This window comes from Chiloscyllium plagiosum, unplaced genomic scaffold (assembly GCF_037043375.1).
Source record: "Chiloscyllium plagiosum isolate Xiang-an unplaced genomic scaffold, Cpla_swu_hap1 HiC_scaffold_23, whole genome shotgun sequence".
NCBI classification, from domain to species: domain Eukaryota; kingdom Metazoa; phylum Chordata; class Chondrichthyes; order Orectolobiformes; family Hemiscylliidae; genus Chiloscyllium; species Chiloscyllium plagiosum.
The window spans coordinates 25,540,224-25,560,920 of NW_028270161.1; the positions used below are offsets into that span (position 1 = coordinate 25,540,224).

Sequence of the window (20,697 nt, forward strand, 5' to 3'; positions counted from 1 at the left end):
TCCTTAGCCACGCATTAATATGCCCAATTCTCCTTTTCATTCTCTCACTTGACCTGGGAGTAATCCAGAGATTACTACCCCGGAGGTCCTACTTTTTAACCTCCTGTCTAACTCCCTATATTTACTCATCAAGACCACATCCCTTTTCCGACCTATATCATTGGTACCATTCTGTACAATGACCTCCAGCTGCTCACTCTCCTCTGAGAATTTGCTGTAACTCGTCCGAGACATAATTGACCTTGGCACTTGGGAGGCAAAACACCATCTTGGAATCTTGCTTGCAGCTGCAGCTTAGATTGGAGAGTTTCCAGTCACAGTTGCTCACTTGAACTTCGCTATACCCTGCTTTAAAGCAGAGCTTGTTGTGCTGCTAATGACCTGCCTTCTGCTACTACTTTACCCTGACAGGCTATACCCACAACAGTATCTCTCATTCTTCTAAATTCCTGTGAGTAGCGTCCCAGCCTGTTTAATGTTTGCTCATAAGACAATCATCCCATAACAGGGATCATCGAAGTGAACCTTCTGTCAATTGCTTCCAATCAAATAATGTCTTTCCTTACCAAAATTACTCATAGTACACCAGAGAAAATAACAAAAGAATTGTGGATGCTAGGAATCTGAAACAAACAAATTGATAGAAAATCTCAGGAGGTTCAGTGACTTCTGTTTAGAGGTGGACCCAAAACAAACCATTACTTTACAGTTAAGTAAAAAACAATCCTTTCCCATCCAATCTACAGATTAATTTAACTTTTCTTTCCTCAGTTCCTGTCCTATGAACTATGAAGCCTTTTCCTTGAATCCTCACACAGTAGAGATCTCAGACTTTCTCAGCTTTGCATAGCCAACACTCCTGATCTGTAAAGTTTTCATAAACGATACAGAGTTAATTTATTTCTTTATTGTCTGAACAATCTCCTTTTTATAAGAAAGCCCATACCTACATCTAACTTCAGTCAGATCTCCTGTGAACTGCCCAAAAGCTTTTCCACTGTTTAGGTTTATTCTAAGCTAAAATCAAAACTTTATTTTAAAGCCAAAAGTAAGCAACGTCCATCAATGCTTTTTCTCTATCATAACCCCACAATATAAACAAATATCCATTAAAGGTCCTGAAGACTTTCAGTGATTACTGTCTGATACATATTGGTTTAATATCCTGGTTCCTGAAAAACTGTTCTGGTCAACTTTAAACTAAAATAGAGTAAAGTAATGCCCATATGTCATTAAACCTCAATTCTAACAAAAAACGTGATTAATATATATATAAATCACACACCTTTCATCACACTGTTTGAAAGTTGCCTTCATGGAAGAACAGCTATTCTCTCTTCTCTTATGGCATTTAATTCCTCTGTCTAATGATAGAAAATTAGACAGTGCACTTAAAAAAGGAAAACTTTCAAACAGGAAATGATCAAGGTAGAAATGAAGCATACTTGCATAAATAGTAAATTAATTGCATAAAAGCTAAATTATCTTTGATGAACAGAAAATTAAACTGTAGCTTAAAATACTATGAGTTAATTCTAAAGTGAATACTACAAAACAATACAAAAAGAAAGAGGAGCCATGCGAATTAGCAGACTAGAAAGGTTGTGCCACAAATATTCTATACGCAATAGAAATTACAGTCAGATCTAGGAGATAGAAAAGGAAATTTTCATGTGGGTGTGAAAAATAGCAGAGAAATATTTGTAAACTTTGCCCTCACTGTCAGAATGTGCCAAACAATAATGAAGCACCTGAAAAATAAATCACAATTTATAACAGGTTGTTTAAGCAACTCTTTCGAAGAAATTGAAAGCTATTGGTTCAGATTTCAGAGTGATATCTGACTTTACAGACCTTAAGTTTGATTTTTCCGATTTGGTTCCCACTTCGTCAGTCACTAAGCATATTAACATGAGGCTGTCACTTTACTTTTAACAAATCAGCATAAGTTTATTATACAAAAAAAAAACAAAACTACAAACAAGACATTTTGAAAAGATTTTATAAAAAATAAAACCAACTTTTTTTTCCTAGCAATATTCTTTACAGACATACAATTCCAGTGAAGTATTACTCTATTCTAACATTCATTATTTTTGTAAAGGCTGTCTATAGCTCACAGTTCCAAATATTTTTGTGACTCTGTTTGAACAACACAGAAAACTAAAACCCTACTTACTTCTACTTTACAATCCAAATTCCCAAAAATAATAAACTTTCACTGCAGTGTCTGTGTCTCTTCCTTTTATCTTATGTCTTATGATTCTATATCATAGTTAGATGAACACCATCGACCTCAGCACTTTCTAGATTAGAGAGATGATAGTGAAGCAAACCAGGATATATGCCAAGATCCTTAACTTGGTCTCAAATTAAAACAATTATGATTTACCTTTAAAAGCCGTTTAATAAATGCCTTGTCTTTGTGCAGAAATGTTTTGTAAGACGTGTAGATACCTATTGAGAAAAAAAAGAGAAAATTTGTTTTAAATTATTTTTATTCATTTTCTTTGAGGGAGAAGCCATCAGCAAAGTCTAATTACAGATGAGATAGAGCAAGCTGCTGTGTGTGAATGGAGATTGGCCAGCAGGAAGTAGCACACTGTTCTGTGAAATATGGACCAGTTGGTGATGATAAAGGTCTTCTGCTTCTCAACAACTATGCAACTAGCTTTTTGGGGAGCTGAACAGCTTGGGCACGTGAATGTTTGATTAAAAACTCCTTTGAAAGAGAAAGAGTTGGCTCCCTTCTTTGCAGCAAAAAAGCACCTCATGTCCTGTTAGCAATTATTGTAAGAGGTTTTCTTACAAAACCAGTAAATCAAAGTGTGAACCAGTTTTGTTACGCCTCTTGCATGCTAAAGAAAGTACTTGGAGATTAATATCAGGAGCAGCATGTTTCAAAAAGCCAGAAGAGTCACCTCAATGGACAGGAACCATTGAACTGCCTTCCAAGTCTTTCCCTCTGTCCATAACACTTTTTTCTTTTAAACTGTGTGTATGTTGGGGACATTTGTAAAGGACTAGATTTTGAACTAGGAGAGTTCACGTCAACAGATCATAACTGTTTTCCCGCAGCAAGAATTTATTTTTCTGTAATAAATCATAATTTTTGTCAAGTACAGAAACATGACTTATACTTACTGTAAACCATGGTCTAATAGAAAGGCAAATCAGGGAATCCTGCATACTTTTCAAAGTCTTTAATTTTTGTGTCAGCCACAGTAGTAGGGCTTGATTATGAAGGGCTTTTGCCCGAAACGTCGATTTTGCCTGTCCTCGGAGGCTGCCTGAATTGCTGTGCTCTTCCAGCACCACTAATCCAGAACTTGATTTCCAGCACACTACCCCAATGAGATTCAACATGGAAGAAAGCAATTGTTTTTGGGAAGTCAGCAGATTTACAGCCTGAGCATTATTGTATTCCTCTAAAAAGAACCTAAAATCAAAATATTAAGCAAGTGTTATTGAGACCAACAGATAAACTTTTAAATGAAAATAGATGACTCTCTCAAAACTACAGCAGTAGTTTGCCCTTCAACTTCTCACAGGTTAAAATATCCTATTAAAAAAATATTGAAGCAATGGACGATAACTAAACTAAAGTTATGAAAGAGGTCAGTGATAAATGTGATGGAATGGATACAGACCAAACTGGGCATGGAGGATACATTTCTCATAGACAATGGGGAAGAATATGTCAATGATAAAATCAGTGATAAGAAAATACCAACATTGTGGTAATTGAAATATTAACGGAATGTCCTTTTAGTAATGGGCTGTGTAAAAGAAGTCACATGATAATAGAGGAGATAGCTTGCGAAATCCCAATGGGCCAACCAAGTTGTAATTTTTAAAAATTCATTCACAGGATTGCGGGTGATACTGGCTAGATTAATCGCCCTATGAACAGTTAAGAGTATTAAGTCATTGCTATGGGTCTGAAGTCACGTGTAGGCCAGACCAGGTAAAGGTGACAGTTTCCTTCCCTAAAAGGATATTAATGAACGAGATAGGTTTTTCCTGACAATTTTCAGTGGTGCCATGGTCATCGTTAGATCTTACTACCAGATTTTTATTGATTTTGAATTCCACCATCTCCCATAGCGGGAATCAAACCGTGATCCCCAGATAATTACCTGGATCACTTGATTAATAATTTTGCAATCTTACTACGAGACTACACCATTAACATCTGCCTTGACATCGACAGTCTATTTGAAAAATTCATTGCAATGGTTGTTTGGGAACGGAGCTGCAGGCCATATCAATTGGCTTGGATCTGAATTGGCAATTAACGTATGACTTATCTTCAGAGAACAGTTCCTTGCCTATGAATAGATGTTGTTTCTGGCAAGCGTAAATGAGCCACTCTTAATAAAAATCTAGAATTAAGAGTCTAATGACGATCGTGAAACATCATTGTTGATTGCCAGAAAAGCCCATCCTTACCTGGTCTGATCGACATGTGACTTCACATGTGACCACGGCAATTTGGTAGAGTTTTAACTGTCCTCTGAAATTGCCGAGCAACCCATCAAGGAACAATCATAACCAAGTGTCTAAATATAAATGAAACTGGATAGGCCAACTGGCATCTATCTGTTCAGGCATGAGAAAAAAACTGCCTTGTTGACCATGCAAAGGTATCCTTGTGTACATTTGGGAGCCTGTGCAATAATTGGGAGAGCAATCTCACAACTGAGAATGTTCATGAAATCATACCTCATAGACAATGTTCTAGATACCATCACCATCCTGTTCCACCAGCAGGACAGGCAAGCAGAGGTGATGGCACAGTTGGGAGGGAGCTGCTCTGGGAGCCCTCAACATCAACTCTGGACACCATGAAGTCTCATGACATCGGGTGAAACATGGGCAATGAAATCTCCTGCTGATCACTACATAGCTTCCCGTGAGGGTGTCAAGAGCATAGAATATAGTCTCAGTGGGGAATTTCAATTTCTACCATATGGATTAGTGGCAGTGCTACTGAGAGTGGTTGACTCCAAAAAGACATGCTATAGACTGGATCTGCAGCAGGTGGTGAGTGAACCAAGAGGGAAAACCATACTTGACCTCATTCTCATCAATCTGCCTGTGGTAGATGCATATTTCCATGACAGCATTGGTAAGTTTAACCACTGCATAATGTGTATGGAGACAAAGTCCAGCCCTTACATCATTATGATAGGGTTGCACAACATGCTAAATGAGACAGACTTTGAACAGGTCTAGCAAATCAAGACTGAACATCTATGGAGTAATGCAAGCCATTGCAGTAGTAGAATCATACTCCAATACAATCTGCAATCTGGCCCAGCATATAGCTTGACGGTAGAGAACAGAGTGTGGTAGTAAAGACTGGAGGCCTGTGACCAGTAATGTATCGCAAAGATCAATGCTGGGTCTACTGTTGTTCATCATTGAGGTAAATGATTAGGATGAGAGTACAAAGCAGCATGGTTAGTAAATTTGCAAATGACACTAATGTGGATAATTAAGAAGACTGTCAAAGAGTACAACACCATCTCGATCAATTGGGTCAGTGGCCTGAGAAATGGCAAATGGAGTTTAATTCCGATAAATGTGAGGTGTTGCACGTTGGTAAGATGAACCAAGACAGGATTTGCACAGTTAATAGCAGAGCTCTGGGAAGTGTTTTTGAACAGAGAGACCGAGAGATGCAGGTACTTAGTTCTTTGAAAACAACATCACTGGTAGACAGGGTGAAGCCGCCGCCGTTTGGCACCCCTACCTTCACTGGGTACAGGAGCTGAGAGTTTGGAGAGTCCACATTTGGAGGACTGCGTACAATTCTGGTCGCCCTATTACAAGAGGAATGTTATTAAATTGGAAGGGGTGCAGAAAAGAATGTTATCAAGACTGGAAGGTTTGAGTTACAAGGAGAGGCTGGATAGGGAGAAAGAAAGGGTCACTTGACCCAAAACGCTAATTTGATTTCTCTCCACAGATGCTGCCAGACCTGCTGAGCTTCTCCAGCAATTTCTATTTTTGTTTCTAACTGACAGCATCCAGTTCTTTTTTTTAAGCCAAGTGATAAACCCTGGTTCAATGATTAGTGCAGAATAACATGCCAGGAACAGCATACCTAAAAATTAACCCGAGGCTACAAAACATGACTACTTGCATGCTGAACAGCATGAGCAGCAAGTGATAAACTGAGATAAGCGATTCAAACAGATCTATGCTCTACAGTCCTGCCAGATTCAGTCGTGAACGGTGGTGGACAACTAAAGTTACTGGAGAATGAGATTCTAAAATATCCCCATCAAATTTGTGTAAAATTGCATTTGCAACAATCTTCTAAATTTGATTCATTCCCCATGGTATCAAGAAATATTTGAAGGTACTGGATACTGCAAAGGCCATGGACCCTGACAACATTCCAATGATAGTATTAAAGACTTGTGCTCCAGAACTTGTTGCATCCCGAGTTAAGCTTTTCCAGTATGGCTAAAACACTGGTTTCTACCCATCAATGTGGAAAATTACCCAGATACGTCCAACACAAAAAAAACAAGACAAATCAAACCTGGCCAACAGTTCAACAATAAAGCTGCTCAATAATAACCTGCTCACTAATGACCAGTTGAGATTCTGCCACTCAGCTCCTGACTTCAGCTTTGCTTCAAACATGGACAAAGGAGCTAAATTCCATAGGTGAGGGGAATATGAGGCCACTTGCAAGCTAAAACCAATGAGAATTGACTGGGGGCAATCTGCTAGGAGGAATCATTTCTGGCACAAAGAAAGATGGTTGTGGTTGCTACAGGTCAGTCATCTCAGTCCCAGGTCATCTCTGCAGGAGTTCCTCAAAGTAATATTCTCAGTACAACCACCTTCAGCTGCTTCATCAATGACCTTCCTTTCATCACTAGGTCATAAGTGAGGATATTTGCCAATTACTGCAATGTTCTACATCATTCATGATTTCTCAGATACTGAAGCAGTCCATATTCAAATGCAACAAGATCTGGACAATATCCAGATTTTGGCTGACTAGTAGCAAGTAGCATTCACAGCACACAAATGCAAGGCAATGACCATCTCCAATCACAGACAATCTAACCACCGTTCCTTGACATACAAGGGTGTTACCATCACTGAATCCTTCGCTATCAACATCCTGGGAATTACCAGTGACCAGAAAACGACCTGGACAAACCATATAAATCTACTGTCTACAAGAACAGGTCAGAGGCTTAAATATTGCTACTCATAACTCTCCTCCTGACTTCCCAAGTCTGCGCACCAACTACAAAGCACAAGTTAGGAGTGTGATGGAATACTCCCCACCTGGTTGGATGACTGCAGTTTGAACAATGCTCAAGAAGCCTGCTTGATTGGTGCCACACCCACAAACATCCATTCCCTCCACCACCAACGCTCAGTATTAACAATGTATACTTCCATCACCAATGCATACTACAAGATGCACTGCAGAAATTTGCCAAAGATCCTTAGGCAATATTTTCCAAATGCATGATTACTAACACTTTGAAAGACAATGTAGCAGATACATAGGAATACTACGATCAGCAAACTCCCCTTCAAGTGACTCACTATCTTTACTTGGAAATATATCACCATTCTTTCAATGCCATTGTGTCATGAAATTCTTTCCCTAACTACATCATGGATTTATCTAAATACATAGACTGCAACTGTTCAAGAAGGCAGTTCACCTCACAAATCAGAATATTGGTTTGACGCTATATATACTTCCACACGAGCAAACCGATTGGAATAGATGAAAATGATCTCTAAATGAAACATGCTTACGCATATTTTCAAATATATCTGGAGTTACAATGACATAACCAACTGGTTCAGGACTGGACTGGTAATATTCGATGTAGACTGAGGTGATAATGAAGAGTTTACAGAATTAGATGCTTATCTTAAAGTTGTTTACAATGTAAATTACTTATTCAATCAGTTTCAATCTGAGATATTGGTTACAGAGGGTGGATTTGTTAATTATTGAATGATTTTTGTGGTGGGGTCACACCCAACATGCAGCTGCAAGAAATTATGGCACTCTTTTTATCTTTCCACTATAACAATCGACTGCCTTTACCACTTTACCCAGAAACCCATACTAAATATTGCTCAGTCTATATGAAGTACTCTTAAACATGTGCAATACTAGTTTTTACCCATAATCTTCTGTCCTGCTAGTGATAGTTTGACTAGAAATATAGCACTTCAGATCAACTTCATCATAGAAGGTCCAGTTATATTTGTCATTTCAAGAATGAAAAGTCTAATTTTGTATTACCTTCTTATCCTTACTGTTATAGAAATGATATCAAAACTAAGAGTTTTGCAATATGCCCACAGCTTGGGACTTTACTTTTCTGTCTCAGTAATCAGAGATGAATGCAAGATTCAAAACTATGGCCAAGTCAAACAACAACAGTTTCTGATTGTCATGATACAAACTGTAATATCGGCCAACATTCAGATGTCTTTCATAACCTCTTAAACCTGTATCAATCAGTACTCCAGGAATCAGCTTCTTCTCTTCAAACTGAATAGCATTATGTAAAACCACCATTCTTTAACCAATGTGCAATACTCTGTACCTATTTTTATTGCATTTATAAAACAGAGACATTAAATACAATAGCAAGGAAGCAATGTTAAACCTTTAGAATTTACTAGTTAGACCTCAGTTGCAGCATTATATCCAATTCTGGACACCACACCTTGTTTCAAGGCCTGAGAGGGGTTGCAAAGAAATGTTAGTGGAACTTTTCTGGAGATGCAAGGCTTCAGTCACAGGGAGGCCGGAGACACTATTGTTATTCTATTTGAATTAATATGGGTTAAGAGGACATTTGATAAGTGGTGTCCAATATCAGGAAGGGCTTTGATAGAGAAACTGTTTCCACTAGAAGGATTGTGAATCAAGGATACAGATTTAAGGCAATTGGGGGAAAAGAAAACTAGAGGTGATTTATGAAAGAAAAAAAAGCAGATAAACATAATGATATAAGTGCACAAACTTAAATGATAATGGAAGCAACTTCAATCACAGCTGAAAAGGGGATTAAATAATTGAGGGAAAGATTTACAGGACTGAGGGGAAAAAGCAAGGCAGTGGGATTAACTGGGTTACTTTATTAAAGAACATGCAGACATGATCAGCCAAATGGCCTTCTGCGCTGTATCGTTCTTTGACTTAATGTTAAATGCAATTGCTTTCTTATTATTATCATGCAAAGTTTCAGTTGTTGAGATTTTTATCTGACTTATTTATCTCAGGATGAGAATTCCTCTTACTGCAACTCGCAAGTGCTGGAAGAGTTACTAATCTCTTGCCTAATCTATCTTTCACAACTTTTATGAATCATGTCTTTCAACCCTCTTATTTCCTGTTGGTTCAATTACAAAATCCTCAAAAGAGAAATCAAACCAATCAGAGAAGTGTGAGATATTGTTAGATCATGTCTGCCTCACTGCGCCACCCAATTGTCATCAGGAGGTAATCTTTATTGTCTGGACTGAATTTGAACTCATTTTTTAAAAAGTGAAAGGTCAGTGAATGTCTGTCATGATCCTCCATCTTAACTTTCAGAAACTCCTGAGAATAGAAAGTTATCTTTCTACAGTCTAATAAGCTGAAAAATGACTTAAGGATTCCATTCGAAAACATAGAATTCTTAAGGGTCTTGACAGGGTAAATATTGGAGAGGATATTTTCACTCAAGAGAGAACTTTGGACCAAAGGTCACAGCTTCAGAATTAAAAGACACCAATTTTACAATGAGATAAGGAGGAATTTCCTCTATCAGAGAGTTCAGCGACTTTGGAATTCCTTGCCACAGACAGCTGTGTGGGCAGAGTCCTTGTATATATATTAAAGGCTGAGACATATTCTTGATCAGTAGGGGAGTCAGGGGTTATGGGGAAAGGGCATGAAAGTGAATGTGAGGGGTGTGGGATCAGCCATGGTCCAATTAAATGGCAGAAAAGTTGAGGGGCCAAATGACCTCTTCATGTTCCCATTTCTTATGGTCTAAAAGGAGACCTCCAGTACCTGGTTTTGTGTCTAGTGTTCTAAGCTTCATCAGTTTCTTCGCTTTAATTTGCTTGGGTAAATCACCTGAAAAAAAAATCAGAATGAGATTGCCAAGTTACAGGTTATGTTTCAAAGGGAATTCAAAAACCTATTAAGTATGAACTCAGTTTAAGTTATAGTGTATCAATGAGAATGTATGTGACAGATTGCAAAACTATACAAGCTTGAAGCATGTACAGAAAGCAGCAGTAGCGCAGCTCAGGCAGAAAAAGACATTAGATTAGATTACATTACAGTGTGGAAACAGGCCCTTCGGCCCAACAAGTCCACACCGACCCACCGAAGCGCAACCCACCCATACTCCTACATTTACCCCTTACCCAACACGATGGGCAATTTATCATGGCCAATTCACCTGACCTGCACATCTTTGGACTGTGGGAAGAAACCGGAGCACCCGGAGGAAACCCACGCAGACACGGGGAGAACGTGCAAACTCCACACAGTCAATCAGTCGCCTGAGGTGGGAATTGAACCCTGGTCTCTGGCACGGTGAGGCAGCAGTGCTAACCACTGTGCCACCGTGCCGCCTACAGAAAGCAGCCCATGTTCTATACTTGCAAACTGGAACAAGCTGACAGCTCAAGTGAATTCCTCAGGCAACAAATGATATAAGGATGACTGGCTGAATTTGTAGATGTAAAGTTCCCTTATTTAAATAGGCTTCCTGCTTGTGGAATACTTGCTCAAACCACAATAACTAAATGCTAGTCGTCTCATAACAGGATAATGAGCCAGTCGAGAGTTACACAAGTGCTACATCTGGTTCTTAAATGTATTAAAGATTTGGGTTCCTTGATTACTACAGGTCAGCTCCAATTTAGCTGAAAAATGGGAAATTAGCTTCATCCCATTTGATAAATTTATGGAATTTGTTTCTATGGAAGTACAGGTGTTTTCTTGTGTTAATTATTTGGGCAGTCCAAAAACTGATCTAGTATTTTGCCTTTACCCAAAGATGTGCACTCTTCTCCACTTAAATGTTAATCTAATATTGTTTCACCTACTCAACACAGAAAATAAATTTTGTAGTCTCCACATGAAAAACTTTTGCAAGCCTAGCATTCCCCTGAGATAATCTTAAATTGGTAATTCCACGTCACTCCTCATAAACAAAACAAATAGCCTTTCCTTAATCACCTCAGTCAAAATGTTCATAATTTATTTTTTAAAATCTCTATCAAATGTTCTTAGCCATGAAAATTGTGCCAGGATCTCTCTTCAAAAATAGATCCTAATGTCATTTGACTTGCATTTCCTAAGTATACTATCCTCATTACACAGCTCTCAGCAGTATCCTAAAGCTTTCTAGAACAATAGGGTTGTCCTCACTTTCCACCTGAACTAGTCCCCACATTCAAAGAATCACTCCTCCATCATTTCTGCCATCTTCAGCAGGATGCCGCCACCACCAAACATTTATCCGTCCCTTACACTGTTAGCATCCAGTAGAGACTGTTCCCTATGTGACAACATTATCCACTCTTCCATCACTCTCAACAGTTCCCAATTCCTCAATAGCACCTTCCTATATAATCACAGAAGGTGCACCACTTGCCCACTCACCTCCTCCCTCCACACTGTCCAAGACCCTAAACAGACTTTCAAGATGAATTGGTCTTATACTTGTACTTCTTTCAATTTAGTCTATTGTACTCACTGCTCACAAGTGAGACTAAACACACTCTGAGTGGCTACTTTGTGGAAGATTTCTACTGTCTGCAGGAATGTCCCTGACCTTCCAGATCCTTCTCATTGCAATAAACCACCTTACTCTCATGCTAACATTTCCGTTCAAGACGTACTCCAATGGGGTGCCAAAGTACAACACAAATTCAAAGAACAACAGTTCATTTTCCACTGAGGCACTTTCCAGCCTCTAGTACTTAGTAATGAATTTCACAACTTTATACTTCATCTCCTCACATCTGTCCTGCATTCTTCTTGCATTCTTTTCATCGCCCTTCAAAAGTTTTTTTTTTAAAACTGCTTTCAGCCAGGAGGACCCATTTTCAGCCTTCCAGGCCTTAATTTATATACCCATTTTATAAGTCTACTTTCTTTCAAGTCAATTAGCAACCCTTGTCTCTTGTACTGGGCCTCCACAAAATTTATTCCCTTTGCTCTTCTCTCACTTCTGTCAAAAGTATAACAACCTCCATTTTCTAACCCCTATCAACTAGAGACTAAGCTATCCTAGACTGGATATTGTGTAATGAGAGAGGATTAATTAGCAACATTATAGTGCAAAGATGTTTTGGGGGAAAAAAGCGGACATAATATGGTAGATTCTTCATTAAGATGGAGAGTGACACAATTAAATCTGAACCTAAGGTCCTGAATTGAAAGAAAGCTAACTTTGATGGTATGAGGCATGCATTGGTGAGAGTAAGCTAGCAAAGAATACTTAAGGGGTTTATGGTGGATAGGAAATAGCAGACATTTAAAGAACACATGGATGAATTTCATCAATTGTATATCCTTATCTGGCATAAAAGTCAAACAGGGAAGGTGGCTTAACCATAGCTAATAAGGGAAATCAGGGTTAAAGAGGAGAGCATATAAATTGGCCAGAAAAAGCAGCAAATTTGAGGACTGGGAGAAACTTAAAATACAGCAAAGGACGACAAAGGGCTTAATTCAGAAAGGGAAAATAGAATATGAAAGTAAGCTATTGGAAAAAATAAAAACAGACTGCAAAAGCTTCTATAGCTATGTGATGAGAAAAAGATTGGTGAAGACAAATGCAAGTGAATTCATAATGGACAAAGAGATTCCAGACCAGTTGGACAAGTACTTTGGATCGGTCTTCACTAAGGAGGACACAAATAATCTTCAAGAAATGTTAGGGGAAAGGGAGGATCAAACATAAAGGAGGAACTGAAAGGAAATTCTTACTAGTCAGGAAATAGTATTGGGAAATTGAGGGGATTAAAAGCCGATAAGTGCCCACAGCCTGATGCTCTGCATCCCAGAGTACTTAAGGGAGTTGCTGTAGAAATAGTGGACATATTAGTGATCATTTTCTAGCATTCTGCAGACTCTGGAAGAGCTCCAATCAATGGAATGGAGGGTAGCTAATGTAACCACAAATCTTTAAAAAAGGAATGAGAGAGAAAATGGGTAATTATAGGCCTGTTAGCTTGACATCAGTGATAGGGAAAATGGTGGAGTCAATTATTAAGGATGTAATAACTGGAATAATTTGGAAAGCGATGACAGAATTAGTTCTACTCAGCTTGATTCACTAAAAGGAAGTCATGTTTGACAGTCTTCTGGATTTTTTTGAGGGTATGACCAGTAGAGTGGACAAAGGTGAATCAGTATATGTTGTGTATCTAGTCTTTCAAAAGGCTTTTTGACAAGGTTCCATACAAGAGATTAGTAAGGAAAATTAATGCTCATCGTATCGGAGGTAATGTATTGACATGAATAGAGAACTGGTTGGCAGAGAGTTTTAATAAACCAGGCCTTTTCAGACTGGCAAGCAGTGATGAGTGGGGTGCACACAAAACTAAGAATTCAAATACACAAAGATTTCTGCCAAGGTGAACATTGTAAAATCTTGAGGGGCTAAATAGCCTACTTAGTTTTCAAGTTCTTACAAAATCAGGCAAAAAGAATGGACACTTAATCAGCATACAATCATGTCACCATATGTAAATGATTCATCATGCATTTACCTCAAAGTTAAAAAGAAATTGCTGAACCTATTATCATGAACACAATGCTAAGCGCACCTATTTATGCTCGACATTTGCTCCTTACCTGACATTCTCACATCTCCAATACGAATAACGTGTGGCCAGTGTTGGAATGTTTTGATGAAGAAAGGATTTGTCACACCCAAGATAACATTTGGCCTAGTAAAAATAAATTACAACACTAAACTTGGAATAAAATTGCAAGCATTAGTTAAAATAACCCACTCGAGATATGGTGCTTCAAGACTGAAACATTAAAGAATACACAAATGAAAGATTGTTACAAAGGTTTCTAAAAATCTAGTTTAACCTTTAAAAGGATTTGCTTACTATTAATGAGTCAGGAAATCCCCTAATTAGTATATTTGAATATAAAGAACCTTTCTCCAGCTTATTATTCCTCTCTCATGCATGGAATGGAGGGAGTATTAAAAGCTAGCATTTGTACAACATACTTCAAGACTTCTATTTTTTGCTATCCGGACACTACTTAGTGTGAGGTTATGGTTTATTGATTGTTCTTCCTCCACTTTTTTTCCCTGTCTTCCTTCCAGGAAAGATGTGACTCTCAACTTTCTCTCATTGCACACAGCACTAACTATCCTTGAGAGATCTAAATTTCTAACTCTATTATCTAGTATTTTCTGTTTTAATTTAAGAACTTGCAAGTTTATCTTGCATTTGGATGACCAGAATTAAAAGCAGTGTACAGGACTTGGCCTTTTACTTAATTTAACTTCATATTTACTGAATATTTAACTTCAGTAATGACAGCTGAAGGCTTTAGGTAGCTGTTTTGGCCAGAGTGACAAAAGACCCAAGTGGGTTCGTACTAGTCTGACACACCTGTTGAAAAATCTGTTTTAGCCACAGTCTATGGGATAATTGATCATTAATATGTTTGAAGTGTGCCTGGAAGGGGCACCTGAACATTTGATTAGGAGCAATGTTTGTGAAGCAAAACATACAGCCTCCACATATATACTTCCACTAAAGGTGTGCAGAACAAACAATGGTGAATATCAAGATGGTTCAGACACAAAGAGGGATCTCAGTTAAATCACCAGATGTTCTGGGTAGACGATGCACAGAGAAAGTGTAATGTTCTACACCTGCAAGGGGTAGGGTGGTAAAGGAGGCCACTGAGATAACTCTGTAGAGGCCAGTATCCTGTTACCAAGTTACCCTTTATTTACATGTGCATTGTACTTGAAAATGGTCCAGCTTCCACAGAGTCAGCTCTCAGAGTGAACAGAACCTCTGACACTGTCAGCCAAGGTTAACAGGGAACTCATACTCTATGAAGTCCATCTGGCTGACCTTGCTATAATCACTAAAGCCACCGGATAAATAATGCAATAGAGTGGGGATGAAAATTCCATCAGGATGTGGGTTCAGTTCCACAAAAAAAACAAAATCTCTAACCTCACATTACTTCACTTAATATCCCTTTTTGTTTAAAATTCTTCAACCAACATCACTATAAACAAATAATCTGATCATTTATCTCACATTGAGGAATCTTGCTGCAAAAATGTGCTCCTTTATTTTCTATATTAATAACAATGTCTATGCTTCAAAAGTACATAGTCCGTAATCCACTTTGCAACACTGAAGACATCAAAATGTACAACAGAAATGCAGACCTTTTTCCTCAGTCTTGCCATTTTAAGTTTGCACTTTATTTTCCTCTTGGTTATATCTTTGTAAGATTTTTAAAAGTTTGAGGTGTTACCATCCTCTCCTTTGATGTTGTGGCCATTTCAGAGATATGGATAGAGCAGGGACAGGAATGGTTGTTGCAGGTTCTGGGGTTTAGATGTTTCAGTCAGAACAAGGAAGGTAGTAAAAGAGGGAGAGGTGTGGCATTGTTAGCCAAGAACAGTATGACAGTGGCAGAAAGGACATTTGATGAGTACTCACCTGAGGTACTATGGGCAGAGATTAGAAACAGGAAAGGAAAGGTTACCCTGTTGGGAGTCCTCTACAGGCCTCCCAAAAGTTCCAGAGACCATCACTTATCTCTGCTGAGTTCCCTTTAATGCTAGGTCAGCTGGTTGGAAACAGGATGGGTTTTTGCATGCTCCCATCTACTCAAATCTGCACCAAAAACCTTGTACTTTTACCAAAAAACCTTGGTACTTTTACCAAGCCTTTTTTAGCCAATAAAGTACTGTGACACAGTCATTATTGTAATGTAGGAAACACAGCAGCCAATTTTCACATAGCAAAATCCCTATAAGGTTGAATGTAATGATTATATATTCTGTTTTTCTGACATTGATAAGTATTGATGAGGACATTGGTAACCCGCTGACCATTCTTGGAAATACTGCCATGATATTATTTACAATCTGAGAGAGCAGACAGGATCTTGATCTAGCATGTCATCCAAATTATGACACCTCAAAATATAGCACTTCCTCAGTGGAGTGTCAACCCACAATGTTGTGTAGATAGCCTGTGACTTGAACCCATAATTTCAGTCAGAAGCAAGAATTCCACCAACTGAGCCAAAGGACTGAAGTGGTTCAAAACAACTCCCCACCAACATCTTCAACTAGGTACGTGTAATATGTGCTAGCACAACCGGCCATGCACACATCTCACAAATGAATTTGAAAAGCTCTCACACAGGAAAGAAGTCTTGCTCCAAAGCATGGTTACTGGTTTCTTACTTGCTCAGGAGGATGGCAGCAAAGTTTCATCATTGTACAAGTTACAGCAACTGAGAAGTTTCATTTCAATGTGCAAAATCCTGATCTCTAAACTACCGCTTCAATAAGAATCACTTTTTGGCGTTTTAACTTACGGCGCCTGTGTTCGTGTTGTGTACTCTTTAAATTCAGTGTCATGGATGGTGAAGTAAGGTCGATAGTCACAGCAGTATCTCAGGGGCTCAATACAGCTACAACAGAGAACACAAATACTTGCAGGAAATTGGTATACTATATTCGGATTTATAAATTCTCTGGAGAAGTGTGTCGACAAATTTGCCCAAACAGAAACCTCAATGTTTTAAACAAAATGTAGTCAACACAAAAACAAAATCTCAATAACCAAAATGAAAATCTAAGCATATATAAAATATAAATTTACCCCTCAGCAAACTCTATTAGCTCGTTTCTGACAATAATTTCATATAATACGCATAAAAAATATATTGACCAGTTTTTAATAAAGCAAATAAATTCTGCAGCATCCTCTTATAATTAACATACACAATATCAAATAAACTGGTATAATTAGAGATAGTCAAATACTCAAGGCAAATGCTGTTGTTAGTGGCAGAAACTGTGGTGATTGTCTTTAGAGCAGAAATAATGAATAATAAATCGGAAAAAAATGTTTCAGTGCAGTAGGTACGTAACCAGTGGACAGAAATTTAAGGAAATTGGCAATGACTAAGAGACAACATAATGCATTTTTTTTTCTTACACAAGTGAGCTATGATGTTCTGGAATGCACAAGCCAAAAGGTAGTGAAGGCAGACCTAACAATAACTTGAAAAGATGAATTAATGTTTGAAGTGAAAAATCTGTAGGGCTCGAAAGAAAGGACAGAGAATTGAGACTAACTTGACTCACAGACCTCCTGCCAAGCTGCATCAGTCTGCAGTTCTAGATTATTGTGAAAATTGATCATGCAAAAGCTTCTTGAAAAAAAATGCATATGCTAAACAAGTTAAGGTACAAGCAATCCTCAACTTCATTTCTGATCATCAATTTTGCTGTCTGCATTGAACTTCACAATGTGCCTTGAAGTTAGACTAGTCATTCCACAGTTACCTGAGTCTGTTCCGCCTCCCTTATTAGGCAGATTCCCAAGATATACACTACATCACAGTTCCCTAATACCATAAGCCGGTCATTGTTGGAAATTTGTCCAGTCTTCATCTTATCAAGGATTTAGCTCTGTAATTTGCTGATGTATCTTTGCAGCTGTTGATTTTATTTCCCTCATTAACGGAGAGGCAAAAGTGTGCACAATATTGTAAATGAGGTGCAATTAAGGTTCTATATAACTTCAGTGTTTCTTTCCTGCATCTGCATTCCATGCCTTTAGATATAAAACGAATATTCCAACTGATTTGTACAGTTGTAGTAAGACTTCCCTCCTCTTACATATCAACTCCCTTGAAATAGGGGCCAATGTTCCATCAGTCTTCCTGGTTATCTGCTCTGCCTGTGTGCTACATTTCTGTATTTCGTGAACAAGTACCCCCAGTCCCTTTGTGTGGCAGCTTTCTGCAATTTTTCTCCATATAAATACTATTCTTCTGTTATCCCTTCCAAAAAACAAATTTGTATTTTCCCACATTATATTTCTTTTGTCAACATTTTGCCCTCTCAATCAATTAATATTTCTCTGTAACTGTTTGTATTCCTGTTGCAACCGGCCTTTCCACCTAATTTTTTGTCATCTGCAAATTTTGCTCCAGTGCATATGTTTTGTTAATCCAAATCATTAATATATATTGTGAACAGTTGCAGTCTCAGCACTTTTCCCAGTGGAACTCCACTGGTTACAGGTCACCAACCTGAAAAATAACCCCTTATTCCCATTCGCTGTTAGCTGCCCATCCTGTCAATCTGCCATCCATGCCAATGCATTTAAACTATTTAAATTGGCAGATTGTGGCGACTGTTGAAGCTTTTCACTGTTTTTTTTACTGCATTATTCACTGTAAAATGCAAGTGACAATAAATCATTCAATTCAATTCAACACCTTTTCTATGTTCTGGTCTACTTGTTCTGTCAATTCTAATAAAAGGTCGACAGACATGCCAAAATTCTTCAAACCTCTATTCTACTTAATCTATTTTTTTTACTCTGTTTTTACTTCCAAAATTTATTACAGTGGGCTGCACTGGACATGGAACATTGCAACTCAGTAAATCACCTTTCAGTTTATCATGTCTGCGCTAGCTTTTCAACACTAATCGAAAACAAATTTTGTTGCCCTGCTGTCTCCATATATCTATATTTTCATCCCTTAAAGTATTTAGTTTTCCTTTAATGCATGCAACGGTATCTGCCCAAAAGAAACTTCTTTTAAGCTCTCTTATATTCTCAGTAATGATTTCAAATTGATGACAACCTTAATTTACAATCTTTCTTCCACCTCACCCACACGTCTCACTTTAAATATCAGAGCCATGAATTTTATAAAGGGCAAGTCCAGGATTATGAACTAAAATGGACTGCTCAAATTTTTTTTATGGAAATACTGAAAATGATGGTGATAGTTTCATTTCTAAATTAGCAAATGACACTCAAATTTTAAGGAAAATCAAGATTGCTTTGGATTATTTTGGAAAGTACTTTCCTGATACAGTTTAATGCAGACAGTTAGGGATACAAAAGGAGGAGTATGATATTAGAGGAACAGGAAAATAATGACACAAATAAATCAAGTAAAAGTTCTGCCATTCATGACACATCCCTGAAAACTTGAGCTAGTATAAGTCTCTGTTAAATTGATCTACACTATTTTTGACTTTATGTAAATAACATTAACTTGTCATTGTACAAGTTGTACCTGGAGTGAGTGTACATTTGGGAAAAAGTGCAGTTAAGCTGGACAAGGTACAAACAGTACTAAGAGAACGTATGATTTATGGTCTAGAGATAAAACAGGTTAGGATAAGCTCACAGACTGACAGCTTTGTCATGGAAAAGTAGAAGGGAGAGAAAGATATTTAAATTAATAAGGCTCAAGAGAGTTGAGGATCAGTTAGGAGCATCTGATCAAAAGCAGAACAAGGGAATGGAATAGGATTAGTGATGAAGAAGGGCAGGTGCAGATGACATGACATGTAAAAAAGCATGTGAGATCGCAGTTTATTGGCTGCAGAATCAAGTAGCTTACATCTGATGGTTGAAATAGTGAATACCTAATCTTGAATAAGCTTTGCCTTAAGTGGTTAATTAAGAACTTTTATATTCTGTCAATTAAGTTTTGTCACAAAAGCTGTATTTTTTAAGCAATCAATGTATCCTAAAGTCTGCAGATATTTCCTGCTTAGGGCTCCTTACTCACCTGGTCAGTGCCAGCACAAGATCTGAAGAAATTTTGGGTGATGCTGCCATGACAATCACTGGTTCTCCAAGCAACATCAGTTCCCAAAGCATTTGGATATGTATCAAAATTGATTGGAAACACCTGACAACAATAATTTATCAATGAATAAAAAGGAGTTTTATTTGGAAGAAGCCAAATCAAGGCTATTGTATCCAAGAAATGTATGATACCCTCAATCCCAACCCATCCACCTCATCAAATCTCAGATCTCTTTTCAAAACATTTCAGTTGTCTCTTTCACTATACGTAATGCATACCTCAATGTCTTAAATTTTAAAACAAACTGATACATTACAGTTTAACAAAGAGAAAATAAAGAATTTTAGGTTAAATATTTTATGCTATAGCTCATGATGGCTGATCCAAATTTGTTTTTCAAAAGATCAGTCACATATTTTCACCATCCAAATTTCAAAGATATCTGAATGTTTATACTCCAGCATGATGAAGTGGTTGCTGGCATCATTTTAACCCCAATTGGAAGCGAGCATAAGAGGTACAGTTAGTAAGTTTGCAGATGACACCAAAATTGGAGGTGTAGTGGACAGCGAAGAGGTTATCTCAGATTACAACAGGATCTTGACCAGATGGGCCAATGGGCTGAGACGTGGCAGATAGAGTTTAATTCAGGTAAATGCGAGGTGCTGCATTTTGGGAAAGCAAATCTTAGCATGACTTATACACTTAATGGTAAGGTCCTAGGGTGTATTGCTGAACAAAGAGACCTTGGAGTGCAAGTTCATATCTACTTGAAAGTGGAGTCGCAGGTAGATAGGATACTGAAGGCGGCGTTTGGT

At 38.0% G+C, this 20,697-nt stretch overlaps 1 protein-coding gene across 6 annotated transcripts in view; it reads right to left on the reverse strand.

Moving 5' to 3' along the window:
* LOC122561462 (protein DENND6B) overlaps positions 1-20,697 on the reverse strand; it is a 110,580-nt gene that overhangs the window by 30,278 nt on the left and 59,605 nt on the right. For 5 of the 6 annotated variants that reach the window (XM_087999484.1, XM_087999481.1, XM_087999483.1 and 2 more), the window contains 5 exons: positions 19,859-19,981; positions 16,628-16,723; positions 13,880-13,974; positions 10,070-10,135; positions 2,393-2,457 (listed from right to left, as the gene is read on the reverse strand). In XM_087999484.1, coding sequence (XP_087855610.1) covers positions 2,393-2,457; positions 10,070-10,135; positions 13,880-13,974; positions 16,628-16,723; positions 19,859-19,981 — 445 coding nt within the window. The remainder of the gene's footprint in view (positions 1-2,392; positions 2,458-10,069; positions 10,136-13,879; positions 13,975-16,627; positions 16,724-19,858; positions 19,982-20,697) is intronic. The other variant, XM_087999482.1, reaches the window with a different exon arrangement.